Here is a 16,880-nt window from a genome sequence, read left to right on the forward strand (position 1 = left end):
TGGGGCTGCAGAGATGGCTTAGGGGCTAAGAACACAACTTCTCTTCTAGAGGACCTGGGCTTTATTCCAGCACCCACATCACGGCTTGTAACTGTAACTCCGGTCTCGGGGAGTCTGATGCTGTCTTCTGGCTTCCATGTGGTCACAGGCATACATGCAGGCAATCACCCCTAATATAAAATAAAAATTAATAGATAGAAAAATTAAAAAAAAATGTTCTTTGGTAATTTCCCACATAGTTACAGTATTTATAGATCATATCCACATCTCTGAACAGAACCCACTCCCAGTGGACATCAGCTGCCCATAGCTCCTCAGCCTCTAGCCAGACCTTGTGAACCCCCCTTCTGTGTTTGAGTGCTGATTGACTTTGTCTTGTCAGGTCTGTGCTGATCCTCAGCTGCTGTACGATTGTGTATACAGTGGCATGGTTCAGAAGACTGTATTTCGTAGCATCCTCTACCTAGCTTGTGGTTCTCACAGTGTATCTGCCGCTCACTGGTGATGTCTCCTGAGCGCCGGGTTATAGGGAGGGATACGATACAGACGTCCCGTTTAGGGCTGAACACTGCATAGTCACATTCTCTCCGTGCTGACTAGTTGTGCGGCAGGATTGTCTTTGTGCTCAGGCTGGCTTGTAACTCATGCTGTGTTCCAGTCGGCCCGGAAGGTGAGTGGGCCTCCGGTAACCTCCTTCCGAGCACTGGGGCCGCAGACGTGACATTGTCCCTGGCTTGATTTTGTTTGGTTTTGATAAGTGTATTAACTGGATGAGATCTTTATTATCTAGTTTTCACAGGCCATGGAAGAGAACTGAACCCTACTTAATTAGTTACCTCCATCCTGGGCCCTGTGGGGGCTCTAAAAGCAGAAGAAGGTGTTTTAGAAACTGTAAGTTAGTTAGGCTCTGGGGCTTCCTTGGCCCATTTATGGCTGGCAAGACAGCGGCTTATAAAATAGCGCTGGGATAGAGCGTGGAGTAGGGATGACTATCTATTCAGAAGCTCAGTGAAGAAACTTGCTTGGTCACAATTGTGGAAAGTTGATGTCCTTTGAGCTTGTGATTTGCTAAGGGAGTGGCAGTGTCGTTGCTATTTTATTTTTGTGCTTTGTTAAAAAATTTTATATTCCCTGGAGACCAGGAATTGTCTAAACCACATTTTCCTATGCTCACCTTACTCCCTGCCTCTTGTTTCTGTAGTTTTTGTAGTATTCACAGGCCGACAGTTTGTACTTTTTGTGGCTTGACTGCAATTCGTGAGCCTGGGGAATTACTGTTTTTGTTCTTTTGGTGACATTTCTTGAGGTTGCAGGCAGACCTTTCAGCGGCTCTCACAGTCCCGGGGGGGGGGGGGGGGGGGGGGGCGGGGGGCGGGGGGGGGGGGCCACAGCGATGGCGCGGCAGTGAAAGTGACCGGCTCTGGCGCCCTCTTCCCCACGCTCTTTCCCTTTCCCCGTCTCCTTTGATTTTTGTTTTATTTTGTTTGGAGTTGAACCCAAGACTTTGGTACGGTTTCATTAGACTATGCTTCTGAAACAGATTTGAAGTTCATTCTTTGAAGTCATTTTCTTGGGTGTAACAGATAGCCCCACAGAGTTAAGGTTACTGAGCAGACTTCTCTATGTTGGGTGCTGTATCTTTAAATGTATGGGTAACAAAGAGCAACACAAGGCCCCTCTAGTCTTTCTGTTTCCCTTCCCCCACTTTCCTTCTTCTGAGTAATGTAGCCCAGGGTTGTCTCGAACTTGCATTTTTCTGTCTAAGCTTCCTGGGCTCTGTGATTACAGATGTGTGCCACCACATCTGGCTTAGATTCTTTTCTGATGGGCTTCAGTTTCTGAGCTGAGATTGTTTGAACTTAATTAAAAATATAATAAATCTTAAAAAAATGTGCATGTGTACCTGTGTTTGAGTGTGTGCATGTGTGAGTGAAGATGCCCTCAGAGTCCAGGAGGAGGCATCAGAGCCCCTGGAGCTGGAGTTATATGTGGTTGTGAGCTGCCCCATGTGGGTTCTGGGAACCTAACTCAAGTCCTCTGGAGGAGCAGCAAGTGCTGTGCTCTTAACCATTGAGCCATGAGCCTTTCCAGCTACGGATGCTTGAGCCTACAGTGATTATATTCTTTTCCAAAAATTATGCATGTCACAACAAACATTTATAGGTATCTGATTAATTTCTAGAGTTTTGATGATTGCCTTTGGAAGGGAAAAACATGTCATCCTCTATTTTCCTGGGCTCATATAATCTAATTAGGGAACATTTATTTATTGTGTAACGACTCCAGGTTACTTAAGCATCTCTACATTGCTTTTCTAAAATCGCATTGAAAACTTATTAGAAGAGCTATTCTTTCTTTTACCTTTGGTATCCTTGGAGAATTTTTGGAGATATTTTAAAATAGAGAATGTATTATGTAGACTTTCATAATATTTAATTAGTATATTAAGCCTGTATATATATAAGGGCAGAATCTTATGTTTTTTGAATGCAAATAATGATACTTTTCTAAAAGAAAAAAAAGTGCAAAAAATTAGATTCTTAAATGCTATCTTTATTCCAAAAGAGTTATCTGAGGAAAATAAGTTGTCTTTATTCTCTAAAGAAAAGTTGTACTGTTTCTTTACAATTTATTTTTATTTTAAAAATATTTATCTATTTATTAAGACAGAGTTTCACTAGAAGCCCTGGCTGTCTTGAAACTCACTAAGTGAACTAAGTTGACCTTGAACTCAGAGATTCTCTTGTGTCTGCCTCCCTCGTGCTGAGATTAAAGGTGCGCCCACCACTGCCAGCTGTGCGTATTTTGAGTGGTGTTCCCTTGGATTTAGAAATCCATCAGAGTATTGGAGCTCTAACGTCATTTTAGTATCTGGGAGAAGAAAGTGGGGACAGTAGGCACAATAGTGTCTTTGAGTGATAGAGCAGTAACTGTGTGTGTCGGGGGCTCAGTGGTTCTAGGATCCTGGTCAGTCAACAGCCACCAGAGCCACTGTGGATTCAGGGTCCCTTGGCTTTAAGAACTGAAGAGTGAATTTCAGTTAGCGCTGTGAGTTTTAGAAGGAAGTTGTGCTGTAGGAGAAGCCTTAAGAGAAGGGAAGCAGGCGGCGTCCTGGACACCAGGCACTTCAGGGTGTATAGACTTTCCTGGCTTGGAAGGATGAGCAGGCTGGCCCAGTTGTCCCACCTGCGAGGTGGTCGTGTCCTCCATCCGCTGTTTTGGACTAGAGCTTTGGATGTCCTCACAAATAGTTTCTAGCTAGCTTAGCTGCACTCATGTAGTTTGCTATGTAAGAGGAGAAAAAGATAAAAACAAGACACCAGAAAGAACATGGACCAGTACCCTCAACATTTTTAGTATTTCTGGTCTCTGGCCAGGACAGGTCTTTGGATAGAACCAAGGATGTTTCCAGCTTCTGCTTGAGACTGAACTGATTGATGGTGAAGGGCAAAAAGTGGAATTGCTGGCTTTTGATAAAGGACTCTGAGTCTTGTTTCCTAATGTGAATTCTTAAGTTTGTGCCTGCCTTTGGGCCCTGGTTGTCCTGGACCTCACTCGGTAGACCAGGCTGACCTTGAACTCAGAGATCTGCCTGCCTCTGCCTGCCTCTGCTGGCATTAAAGGTGTGCATTACCATGCCTGGTGAAAAAGAAGTTCCTTAACATGTGCACTGGATGTACACATGGGAGTAGCCAGTAGGTCTGCCCCCAAAGACGGTCATGTAACTGTTGATGTAGACTCTTCATTTCCTGTAGGCCTGAGATCCGGCCATTCAGGGTTCAGTTCTGAAGCACAAAGTTAAAGGGAAAGTTTATTTGGAAAAGTGCCGCTCACCGCGGCCCTGGTCTGTGCTCTATGTGCTAGACCCCAGTTCGCGAGCTTCGGGCAAGGGGCTGGAGGTTGAGAATACAGACAGATGCAGAGACAGATGGACATGCAGACCTTTTAACCGAAAGCTCTTCTTTATTAGCACCATGGAGGCTTAAATACACTGCAGTCATCAATGGCCAACAGGTGACAATCCCATCCTCTGATCCTCTAACTAGGCACAGCTTCTAGTAACTTTAATTAGAAGGTTCTAGGAGGGAAGAGCAGCTGAAGGCCAGGACTCATTAATCCCAACATCCAGCTGAAGGCTAGGACTCATTAGTCCCAACAGAAAAGTACAGCAAGTCAGTGGCTAGGCGAATCGCAGCACAAAAATGTACCTTTCAGTGGGCACATGTTTGGCATACCCCCCCCCCTCCAACAAATGAAAACAACTTAAAATTAAAAGAAACTTTGCTATGCAGATTCTGTCCAGCCCTTCTCCATTGCTAGAGTTAAGAGTCCTCTTCTTGGCACAGGAGAGAGACCAGTACTCAATGATTTTGTGTCAACTTCACATAGAGTCATCTGAATGACCAGATTGGCTATTTCTTTAAACTACTTTAACATCATCTTTAGCATTTGCATTTCGAGAGCTGTTTCTTTATGGAAAAGTTGCTTTCCAAGTCCAAGTTTCCAACCCCGCTTTCAGTCCTCACACTCTGCCAGATCTCGACTCTGTGGCTTGTAGCTCACTCGTTGATGGAAGTTTGGAAGATTTCTCCATTACATTAGAAGATAAGGGCTGGCAATATGACTCAGTGGTGGGACCCTTGCCGAGTCTGCACAAGGACCTGGGTTCAGCCCCTGGTTTCAAAAATTAGGACACCATGTTTGAAGGGGTTGGGTATTTTGATAGTGTGGACAAGAGAATGAGATGTTTCAAAGTTGTTATTTGTTGACTCTCCTGCTATATCGCCTATAGCTGAAGGAATGGAGCTGCATTTGTTTTAGAACAGAAATTAAATGGCCTTGTTGTCATTTAAATAATTATACCTCACTCAGGTGTGTCTGACAGAAAGATATAATAAAATGCTCCCCACGGTATTATTTCTCTAATGGTGTAATCTAGCTGAGATTTAAGTGTTTTTTCTGTGCTGCCTTTCTCTGTGACCAGTGTGCTAATTGTTCTTATCTTTTACAACGTTGTCATTTTAAATTTCAATACAATTTAATTAAAGCTTATAGAGAGGCTGAGAAGAAATTAATATAAAACAATATAAACAGATTTAAAGTTGTCCCTTTATTTTTTTTCTCCATAGGAACATTGGGTAATGTAGACCATGGGAACCAGTATCAGATAAAGTTAATGTATGAGCACCATCTTCAGAGGACAGCCTGCAATATGACTTATGGACCCTTTGGTGGCATAAAAGGTAATTTGCTCTGAATCATGCGTATGATATTTCAAGTGGTAAATTTACACCCTCTGGTCATATTACAATGGAATATTATGTGGGTTGAATCTTAATAATTAAATAAGTATTTTAGTGAAAGTTTTATATTTCAGATACTTAAAATAATTTAAAAAGTATACTTTTAACAGTGGATATGTTTGATATTCACATTAATTGTATTATTATATGGTCTTTGGTGTTTTTTCTAAATATCTGTGGTGGCTTGAATGGCATCCACAGACTCAGCTGGTGGAACTGTTTGGGAAGGATCAGGAGGTGTGGCCTTGTGGGAGAAGGTGTGTCTCTTGTGGATGGAAACTTCAAAAGCCCATACCATTCCCAGTTAGCTTTCCTTGCCTCTTGCTTGCGGATCAGATGTGAGCTCTCAGCTCCAGTGCAAAGCCTGCCTGTTTGGTGTCATGCTCCCCAACCTGATGCTCATGGATTTTCCCTCTGAAATCATGACCCCCCAGTTAAATGCTTTATTTTTTAAGTTTCCTTGGTCATGCTGTTTCCATGGCAATAGAAAAGTAATCAAGACAACACCCTTTCTACAGAACTTGCCTTATAAGCTGATTAAAACTGATTTATTTGGTGGTAGAGCTCTGTGCCTGCCACTTTCAGTGGTGTGAAATGTTGAACTTAGTAATAGTTCCTGTTGTACCGACCAAAGGAGGGTGGGGTTATGAACATGTCTGCCCAGCCTCTCATCTTGAGAGTGCCCGTGGCTTCTTTCTGCATAAGAGAGCTGGAAATGAAAACACATGGGGACTTAAATGTAGACTTGGTATGCTCATCAACTTATGACCTCTGACATGAAGGACAGTCCCAAATTCCACAAGGTCATCACCTTTATCAAGTAGGTGCCCTTGCTATCTTTGAGCTTAGGGGGTAGATTCATGGAAAGCCTGCCACCTCTTCATAGGACATACAAAACCAGCAGATTCTCAAGTCTCTTGAATAAGTGGGTAATGGTTGTATCTAGCCTACACATATCATATCCGCTGGCTGCATGCTTGCTTATTTTATTTTATGCATGTATGTACATATGTATGTATGTATTATATATTTCGAGGACTGTGGTCACACTGTAGTCCAGGCTGACCTCGATCTCAGTGTGGACTGGGCTAGTCTTAAGCTCATAGTGATCCTCTTCTGGACGAATGTCCATGTGCTAGGATCGCAGGTGTGTTCATCATGCCAGTCTTCCTCTGTGTGCCTTCTAATTTGTAGATTACTTATGATACCAAATATGAATGCCATGCAAATCGTTGTGATGTTCAGATAATCCCCAGAAAATTAGTATGTACATGTTCAGGACAGAAGCAGTCCTTTCCTGGATGTCTCAGCTGCGGCCACTAGAGCTGGCTCTTTTGGCTTTGATAGGCTGGTTCCTCCTCCTTTGTATACTACCCCCAACTCCTCACACTGATGGACGTTGTTGAAGCAGACTGCCCCAATTCCGCTGCCCCCCGCCCGCGGTTTGGATGACTCTCATGTGAGAGGTAGGCTCCCTCTCTGAATGAAGGCTCACAGGGATGCTAACAGGGAGCCATGCAGAACAGGAGCTGTGACAGTCAGCTAACACCCAGTTGTCCTGTCACACTTCTCTGTGACAACCCATATCCAACATGAGCTAAAAATTCACAGGTGGAATTGTCCTTCTGGTCTTCATTTTCTTGTGAAGACTCTCACGTCATGTAAAACTATTATTTTTGACATGATTTTCTTCTATGAAGGTGTCCTTGTTTGAATGACCTCAGTTTTGAACCTAAGATGAGTCAAGAGGCATTTTTTTCCTTGTGTGATTAGCTTGTTATTCCCAGCACGCGAGGACTCCAAAACACCACCAGGGAGACCAACTCACTGAAATGCAAAAACAAGGTTTATTGTGTGGGCATTACAAGCTGGCAGGAACCTCGTCATCTCAGCAGTGAGGAGGTCCCCTGCCCTTCTAGAGGGCACTATTTAAAGGCAAAACCCGGAAAAGTTACATTAGCAGAGTGTGGGGTGACAGGTTCAATCTGATTGGCTGACATTTGTCTAGGGGTGTCCTGGTGTGTGCTGGCAGGTGATCTTCTCTACAACGATTTGAACATTAGGAATTTCCTTTGGATGGTCTGTTCTTGGTTGGTGCCTAGGTGGTCTCAGTTTTTGGTCTTTCTTGGAAGCAGGTATTACCTCAGGGTAAACTACTGAGCCTCAGGCCTCTGTTGAGCTTGTCATGGCTGGGTCCTACAAGTGGAAAACAAGATCTCACCTGGTGCTGTGTGACCCTGTCCTCTTAGCTCTTGAACTGTGTCTCACATTTAAAAGGTGACTTCCAACAAAGTGTGGGAGACCATTTTGACAGACTTTAACTTCCTTTGGTTGAGAACAAAACATTTTACAATTTGAAGCAGAAGGAGGCGGGGGCCAGAGGATCAGGAATTCCAGGTCAGCTTTGTGAACCAAAGGCTAGACTGGGCTAAGAAGACCCTGTCATGAAGGAAGGTAGGTGGTATGCTTGTAGCCCGCATTCAGTCCCAGACACGGGGAAAAAGTTTGCCAGAAGGTAGAAATGATGAAGTCTGGTGGCTGCAGGATTTGTTTTTCTTGATGCATGAACTAAGCAGCAGAATGTATATCCCTTAGGAACAGAAAATGAGTCACTCCCAAGTTGCGTACCTTTGAACTGAGTCCCTTCCCAAGCCTGACGTCTCTGGCAGTAAGGGTGCCACTCTCTTTTGTTGGTATGTTTTGCTTTTTTGGAGATAAGGTCTCATTTAGACCAGGCTGGAACAGGCTGGAACTGGCTGGAACTGGCTGTGTAGTTGGTGCATGCTGGAACCACTCCAGCGTCAGTCATTCTTTATTTTATTTTATTTTTTTTTTACTTGTTGAAAAGAAAAGAAAAAAAAATTTCTGCCTCCTCCCTATTTCCCATTTCCCTCCCCCTCCTCCCACACATCGCCCCCTCCTCCCACTCCTCTCCCCCTCTCCCCTCCACTCCATTCCCCCTCCCTCTCGAGAATGAAGAGCAGTCCATATTCCCTGCCCTGCGGGAAGTCCAAGGTCCTCCCACTTCTATCCAGGTCCAGAAAGGTGAGAATCCAAACAGGCTAGGCTCCCACAAAGCCAGTTCATGTATTAGGATCGAAACCTAGTGCCATTATCCTTGGCTTCTCATCAGCCTTCATTGTCCACCATGTTCAGAAAGTCCGGTTTCATCCCATGCTTATTCAGTCCCAGTCCTGCTGGCCTTGGTTAGCTCCCAATAGATAAGTTCCACTGTCACAGTGGGTAGGTGCACCCCTCGTGATTTTCTTGCTCATGTTCTCCCTCCTTTTGATCCTCATTTGGATCTTGAGCTCAGTCCAGTGATCCAATTTGGGTCTCTGTCTCTATCTCGATCCATCGCCAGATGAAGGTTGTAAGGTGATATGCAAGATATTCATCAGTATGGCTATAGGATAGGGTCATTTCAGGTTTCCTCTCCTCAGTTGCCCAAGGAACTAGCTGGGGACATCTCCCTGGACACCTGCGAGCCCCTCTAGAGTCAAGTCTCTTGCCAACCCTAAGGTGGCTCCCTTAATTAGGATATATATTTCTCTGCTCCCGTGTCCACCCTTCCTTTATCCCAACCATCCCATTCCCCCAAGCTCCCCCATCCTCCCCTTCTCACGTTTCTCACCCCATTTCCCCTTAGTCCCATGCCACCTCCCCCCAAGTTCCCAGTTTTTGCCCGGCAATCTTGTCTACTTCCTGATGGAGGAAGGTCATTTGCTAATAAAGGAACTGCCTTGGCCCATTTTATTGGTTAGAGGATAGGTGGGAGGAGTAAACAGAACAGAAAGCTGGGAGGAAGAGGAAGTGAGCTCAGAGACTCGACAGCCCTCCTCTCGGGAGCAGACGCCTGAGAGAGACGCCATGCTCCTGGGCAGACGCACGTTATGAAGCTCCGACCCAGGATGGACATAGGCTAGAATCTTCCCGGTAAGCGCACCTAGGGGCGCAACACAGATGATTAGAAATGGGCTAAATTAATATGTGAGAATTAGTCTAGATGAGGTTAGATAGAAATGAGCCAAGCAGTGTTTAAAAGAATACAGTGTCCATGTAATTATTTCGGGGCATAAGCTAGCCGGGCAGGCGGCTGGGGTGTTGGGGACGCAGCCCTGCCGCCCTTATTACTTCAGTTGGCGCCCCACGTGATGGACTAAACTCACTTAAAAAACCTGAGAAGGCTTAAAAATAAGGGAGCAAGAGTTTAACACAGATTTTTGCTGTTTGTTGGTGGCGTGCTGTAGAGAGATTTCCTGATTCGGCAACAGTAGCAGAAAAAAACGCTGTGTCATTTTAAAGCGCGACTTCCTGGGGCTGTGCCACCATTGCGATCTCTGTCTGGCTCCTGTGGGAGACAGAGCTTTTGAATAGAGCATTTGGAGTAAAGTGCTACGATTTGTTTGATGGCAACTAGACTCGCTGTGTTCTCGGGTCTGCTCTGCTTGCTAGAGGCAAGCAAGCGCCTCATCTAAGAGAGGCTTCCTGACTCAGCTTTAGCTGCAAAGCCTGCAGCTCATTAAGAGGTCCTGCCACGAAACACTTAAACGGAGTTGATGAAAAGCTGAACACATGCTTTTCGGTTTTCAGCCGCAGTAGGAAAAAAGCTGCGTCGCTTAAAAATGCCGGCTTTCTGGGCCATCCTGCCAGGGCAAACTCTGACTGTTTGAGGCAGGAGGACCGGCTACCGAGAGAGGACTTGAGTGTTGTCTGTTGTAGCTCACTTGCTGGCAGGGACCTTGAAATGCCATACAGTTATTGAAGTAAATATAGCTACAGCCTGTATATCCGCCATGAGGCTGGAAAGCTAAGAAATGGACTGGATCTAGCTGGCAAAGCCACGCCTTTAGTCCTACTGAGATTGCTTGGTAAATTAAAGACTCATGTGGTCAGAAAAAGAGAGATATACAGTAAAGAGAGATTCAAAGACAAAGAAAATTTTTAAGTGGTTTACAGTGTGTTAAAAATATATGCAGACTAAAAGTTGAAGTTCTTAAAGTAAAAAATAAAAAAAGGAAGAGAGTTGTTGTGTGTGGTAGCACATGCCTTTAATCCCAGTGCCTAGAAGGCAGAGACAAACAGATCTCTGTGAGTTCAAGGTGTAGTAGTGTACACCTTTAATCCCGAATGCCTGGGAGGCAGAGACAGGCGGATCTCTGAGAGTTCAAAGACAGCCTGGTTTACAGAGTTACTTCAGGTCAAAGATACAGAGAACCTGTCTCAAAAAGCAAAGAGTTAAAAGTAAAAATAAACAAAATAGACGTTAAAACAAAGCTGCACAAAGATGGAAAATACACAGAGAATCTTGATACTGTATGCTATTATGCTCTCTTTGAATTGTTTGAATGCTGAGGAAGGAGCGACAGCTGCTAAAAGATATTTATTTATAAATGCTGCTGAACTAATCCGACATAGATATTTTGATGCCTTGACTTTGAAATTTGGATCTAAGGACATGATGCTTTGGAAAGGAGTTTCTTATTTTGTTTTCACAGAGGATGAGATGCTGTTCATTTCTTCTATTCCAATTTGGTATGATGGACCACGCCCTCCTGAAGGGTTGGTGTGAACACCTTCAAAAAATTGCTTCGCTCAACTGCCAACTGAGATGAAGTTAGCACACAGGTTATACCATGAAAGACCTAATTAACGACACCCCCATTCAGCAGGAAGCAGTTTGGAGAGAAAAAACTTCGCCCATGTTCCCAAATATGGTTTATAAACGTCCTTTTACATTTAAAGGGGGATATGATATAGGTATGAATAATTTGCATTAGTATAGATTTTGCTTTATTGATAGAGATTTAAGGTCAATTTTGTTATATATATAAGTGTTTCTGATTTTGATTAAGGTATTGTGATTGTATAGTTCATTTAAATATGTACTGTATAATTAAGAAATATAGGTTGTTAATGGATAATCACCGATAATAGTAAAGCTTGTAGTCGTGTTAGTTAGATTTTCTAGACATATAGAGATATATTTCAGATAGGCATTCTTCATATCTCTCAAAGGCTGCAGAATATGGCATTTAAAATATTTTAATAACTTAGGACTTTTCATGACAATGAGACACTCTGCTCCTGGCAGCACCAATGTACTTCAAGAGGAAGATGGGCATCGAAGAGGATCCTTATGGAGTTTGATAGCCATTTGGGCAAGAAACTGCTCTTGCCTGGACTATTGCATGAACTGGAAACAGAGAACCCGCAGAGAGAGAGGACTACTGAACTTGCCTAAAGATGAGATGATCTTTCAGGGTTCCTGATTCATGAGAGAGTCTGCAAGACATTCTTCAGGACAAGCAGATAATGACTGCCTTTGGAATTTCCTGCTTGATGAAAATGTCTGCTGGATACTATGGGCCTGAATGCTGAAGATGGATGCCCCAACGGTACAAAAGAACTTTGGGTGACTGTCCAGGCAGCGAGATGTCTTTGTCATTTCTAGAGTTTGACGTTTCTTAGTTCTTGTTTACTTAGGTAATATTATATCTTTCTGGAGTCTTTGATGGAGTTAATAATAGTTAGTTATAGTTATAGTTTTCCTTAGTTATGATAAAGATTATTGTAACTTTTACTTGATAACTGTTTTGTTATATGTAATTTTGCTATGTTAAAGTTAAAGCCTTTTTTTTTTTTTGTTTAAACAGAAAAAGGGGAAATGATGGAGGAAGGTCATTGGCTAATAAAGGAACTGCCTTGGCCCATTTTATTGGTTAGAGGATAGGTGGGAGGAGTAAACAGAACAGAAAGCTGGGAGGAAGAGGAAGTGAGCTCAGAGACTCGACAGCCCTCCTCTCGGGAGCAGACGCCTGAGAGAGACGCCATGCTCCTCGCTCCTGGGCAGACGCACGCTATGAAGCTCCGACCCAGGATGGACATAGGCTAGAATCTTCCCGGTAAGCGCACCTAGGGGCGCAACACAGATGATTAGAAATGGGCTAAATTAATATGTGAGAATTAGCCTAGAAGAGGTTAGATAGAAATGGGCCAAGCGGTGTTTAAAAGAATAGTGTCCATGTAATTATTTCGGGGCATAAGCTAGCTGGGCAGGCGGCTGGGGTGTTGGGGACGCAGCCCCGCCGCCCTTATTACTTCAACTTCCCATATCCCGGCAAATGACTATATGTTTTTCTTTGGGTTCACCTTATTTAGCTTCTCTAGGATCACAAATTATATGCTCAATGTCCTTTATTTATGGCTAGAAACCAATTATGAGTGAGTACATCCCATGTTCATCTTTTTGGGTCTGGGATACTTCACTCAGGATAATGTTTTCTATTTCCATCCATTTGCATGCAAAATTCACGAAGTCATTGTTTTTTACCGCTGAGTAGTACTCTAATATGTATATATTCCACACTTTCTTCATCCATTCTTCCATTGAAGGGCATCTAGGTTGTTTCCAAGTTCTGGCTATTACAAATAATGCTGCTATGAACATAGTTGAACAAATGCTTTTGACATATGATAGGGCATCTCTTGGGTATATTCCCAAGAGTGGTATTACTGGATCTTGGGGTAGATTGATCCCGAATTTCTTGAGAAATCGCCACACTGATTTCCAAAGTGGTTGCAAGAGTTTGCATTCCCATCAGCAATGGATGAGGGTACCCCTTTCTCCACAACCTCTCCAGCAAAGGCTATCCTTGGTGTTTTTGATTTTAGCCATTCTGACTGGTGTAAGATGGTATCTCAAAGTAGTTTTAATTTGTATTTCCCTGATCGCCAAGGAGGTTGAGCATGACCTTAAGTGTCTTTTGGCCATTTGAATTTCTTCTGTTGAGAATTCTCTGTTCAGTTCAGTGCCCCATTTTTTAATTGGGTTAATTAGCATTTTAAAGTCTAGTTTCTTGAGTTCTTTATATATTTTTGAGATCAGACCTTTGTCTGTTGCAGGATTGGTGAAGATCTTCTCCCAGTCAGTGGATTGCCTTTTTGTTTTAGTGACAGTGTCCTTTCCTTTACAGAAACTTCTCAGTTTCAGTAGGTCCCATTTATTCAATGTTGTCCTTAATGTCTGTGCTGCTGTGGATGTATGTAGGAAGTGATCTCCTGTGCCCATATGTTGTAGAGTACTTCCCACTTTCTCTTCTATCCGGTTCAGTGTGTTCAGCCTGATATTGAGGTCTTTAATCCATTTGGACTTGAGTTTTGTGCATGGAGATAGATATGGATCTATTTTCATTCTTCTACAGGTTGACAACCAGTTCTGCCAGCACCATTTGTTGAAGATGCTTTCTTTCTTCCATTGAATACTTTTAGCTCCTTTATCAAAAATCAGGTGTTCATAGGTTTGTGGGTTAAAATCCGGGTCTTCTACTCTATTCCATTGATTGACTTCTCTGTTTTTATGCCAATACCAAACTGTTTTCAATACTGAAGCTCTGTAATAGAGTTTGAAGTCAGGGATGGTAATGCCTCTAGAAGTTCCTTTATTGTATAAGATTGTTTTGGCTATCCTGGGTTTTTTGTTTTTCCATATAAAGTTTATTATCGTCTTCTCTAGGTCTGTGAAGAATTTTGAAGGGATTTTGATGGGGATTGCATTGAGTCTATAGATTGCTTTTGGTAGAATTGCCATTTTTACTATGTTGATCCTCCCAATCCAAGAGCAAGGGAGATCCTTCCATTTTCTGGTATCCTCCTCAATTTCTTTCTTCAAAGACTTAAAGTTCTTGTCAAATAGATCCTTCACTTCCTTGGTTAGAGTTATCCCAAGATATTTTATGCTATTTGTGGCTATCGTGAAAGGTGATGCTTCTCTGATTTCCCTCTCTGCTTCCTTATCCTTTGTGTATAGGAGGGCAACTGATTTTTTGGAATTGATCTTGTATCCTGCCACACTACTAAAGGTGTTTATCAGCTGTAGGAGTTCTTTGCTGGAGTTTTTGGGTTCACTTATGAACACTATCATATCATCTGCAAATAATGAAAGTTTAACTTCTTCCTTTCCAATTTGAATCCCTTGGATCTCCTTATGTTGTCTTATTGCTATTGCTAGAACTTCAAGCACTATATTGAAGAGGTATGGAGAGAGTGGACAGCCTTGTCGTGTTCCTGATTTTAGTGGGATGGCTTTGAGTTTCTCTCCATTTAATTTGATGTTAGCTGTCGGCTTGCTATAAATAGCTTTTATTATAGTTAGGTATGACCCTTGTATCCCTAATCTCTCTAAGACCTTTATCATAAAGGTCATGTTGAATTTTGTCAAATGCTTTTTCAGCATCTAATGAAATGATCATATGGTTTTTTTTCTTTCTGTTTATTTATATGATGGATTACATTGATAGATTTGTGTATGTTGAACCAGCCCTGCATCCCTGGGATGAAGCCTACTTGATCATAATGGATAATTTTTCTAATGTGCTCTTGGATTCGGTTTGCCAGTATTTTATTGAGGATTTTTGCATCTATGTTCATGAGTGAGATTGGCCTGTAATTCTCTTTCTTGGTTGAGTCTTTGTGTGGTTTTGGTATCAGGGTAACTGTAGCTTCATAAAACGAATTTGGCAATGACTTTTCTGTTTCTATATTGTGAAATACATTAAGGAGTATGGGTATTAGGTCTTCTTGGAAGTTCTGGTAGAATTCTGCATTGAAACCATCTGGATCCTGTTTTCGTATCCAATCTCTTAGCCTGTGCCTCTTTATAGGTAAGTTGAGTCCATTGATATTAAGTGATATTGATGACCAGTGGTTGTTAACTCCGGTCATTTTTTCTTTTTTTTGGTAGTAGAGTTTGTGTGTTTCCCTTCTTTGAGTTGTGCTGGTGAAGGGTCATTAGATGTCTGAATTATTGTGGGCATTGTTGGACTCCTTGGGTTGTGATTTTCCTTCTCTTACTTTCTGTAAGGCTGGATTTGTGGCTACGTATTGTTTAAATTTGTTTTTATCCTGGAAAATTTTGTTTTCTCCATTTATAGTAAATGAAAGCTTGGCTGGGTATAGTAGTCTGGGCTTGCATCCATGGTCTCTTAGTTTCTGCAATGCATCTCTCCAGGACCTTCTGTCTTTCATGGTTTCCATAGAGAAGTCAGGTGTAAGTCTGATAGGTTTACTTTTATTAGTAACTTGACCTTTTTTCTTTGCAGCTCTTAATATTCTTTCTTTATTCTGTATGTTTTGTGTTTGATTATTATATGGCGAGGAGATGATTTTTTTTTTTTTTTGGTCCAGTCTATTCGGTGTTCTGTATGCTTCTTGAACCTTCAAAGGAATTTCTTTCTTTAGGTTGGGAAAGTTTTCTTCTATAATTTTATTAAATATATGTTCTGGACCGTTGAGCTGTACTTCTTCTCCTTCTTCTACCCCTATTATTCTTAGTTTGGTCTTTTTATTGTGTCCCAGATTTCGTGAATGTTTTGTGATGAGAATTTGTTGGTTTTGCTGTTTTCTTTGATCAGTGTGTTTATTTTCTCCATCGTCTCTTCAGTGTCTGACATTCTTTCTTCTATCTCTTGTAATATGTTGGTAGTACTTGTCTCTGTAGTTCCTGTTCGTTTACCCAGGTTTTCCATCTCCATCCTTCACTCGGTTTGTGTTTTCTTCATAACTTCCATTTCATTCTTCAAGTCTTGAACCACTTCCCTTACCTGTTTGATTGCTTTCTCTTGTTTCTCTTTGTATCTTTGAGTGATATGTTCATTTCCTCTACCTTTTTGTTTGTAATCTCTAATTGTTTATGGCAGTTTTTCACCTCCTGTTTAAGGTCCTCTATTATTTTCATATAATTCACTTTTGAGTCGATTTCCTCTAATTCTTCTGGAGTAGAGTGTACAATTCTTCTTATTTCGGGATCCTGGGATTCTGGTAATATCATGTTACCTTTCAGGTTGTTGGAGGAATTCTTGCATTGCTGCCTTCCCATCTCTTCCTTCAAATGGAGCCAGGCGAGGCCTGGTGTCTTGGTCCAGTCTTTGCTGTGATTGAGTCTCTGGATGTATCTTCTCAGTGTAGAAGCAGGAACCGTTCCCATCCAGATGTAACTCCTCTGTACTGAAACATGGACGCCTGGTAGCCCAATGACCCGCAGACAAAAGGGCAAACTTGGGGGGCAGGGCGGGGTCGAGTAGAACACAGGAGACCCTGCCCCGCAAGCTGAAGGTCCCCGCGCTCCCTTTCGGGGGTCCTTGAGGCCTGCCCGATAGGCAGTCACTCACCTCTCTGGGTGGGTAGCCTTAGTGTAGGACCAGGAAACTGTAACTGAGCAAAGGACCTTGGAGACAACTCAGGTTTGGGGGTGGGGGTCGTGTGTAAGAAAGTCAGCCCTGCAGAAGGAGCTTGGGGGAGGGGGGTTTGTGCTCTCTTCCGGGACAATCAGCCCCTGGATAGCACACACTCACCCGTCCAGATGGAACTCCTCAGCACCTAAACAGGGACGCCTGGTAGCCCAATGATCAGGGGACAAAAGGAAGAACGTGTATGAGCAGAAAACTGTTCTTGAGCACAGGTCCTAGCAGACAGCAGGGCAGGCTTGGGGGGGTACTGGGGGACTGATTCCTGTGTAAGAAAGAGAGCCCTACAGAAGGAGCTGGGGGAGGGAGGTTTGTCCATTCTTTTAACTTGAAA

General features: G+C 42.8%; 1 protein-coding gene across 4 annotated transcripts in view; it reads left to right on the top strand.

Moving 5' to 3' along the window:
- Positions 1-16,880, top strand: part of Bbs9 (Bardet-Biedl syndrome 9) — a 426,448-nt gene that overhangs the window by 33,418 nt on the left and 376,150 nt on the right. For all 4 annotated transcript variants that reach the window (XM_041657113.1, XM_041657112.1, XM_041657114.1 and 1 more), the window contains exon 5: positions 5,130-5,243. In XM_041657113.1, coding sequence (XP_041513047.1) covers positions 5,130-5,243 — 114 coding nt within the window. The remainder of the gene's footprint in view (positions 1-5,129; positions 5,244-16,880) is intronic.

This window comes from Microtus oregoni, unplaced genomic scaffold, assembly GCF_018167655.1.
Source record: "Microtus oregoni isolate MIOR12 unplaced genomic scaffold, Mior012 000008F_ref0000371, whole genome shotgun sequence".
In the NCBI taxonomy this organism is placed as follows: Eukaryota; Metazoa; Chordata; class Mammalia; order Rodentia; family Cricetidae; genus Microtus; species Microtus oregoni.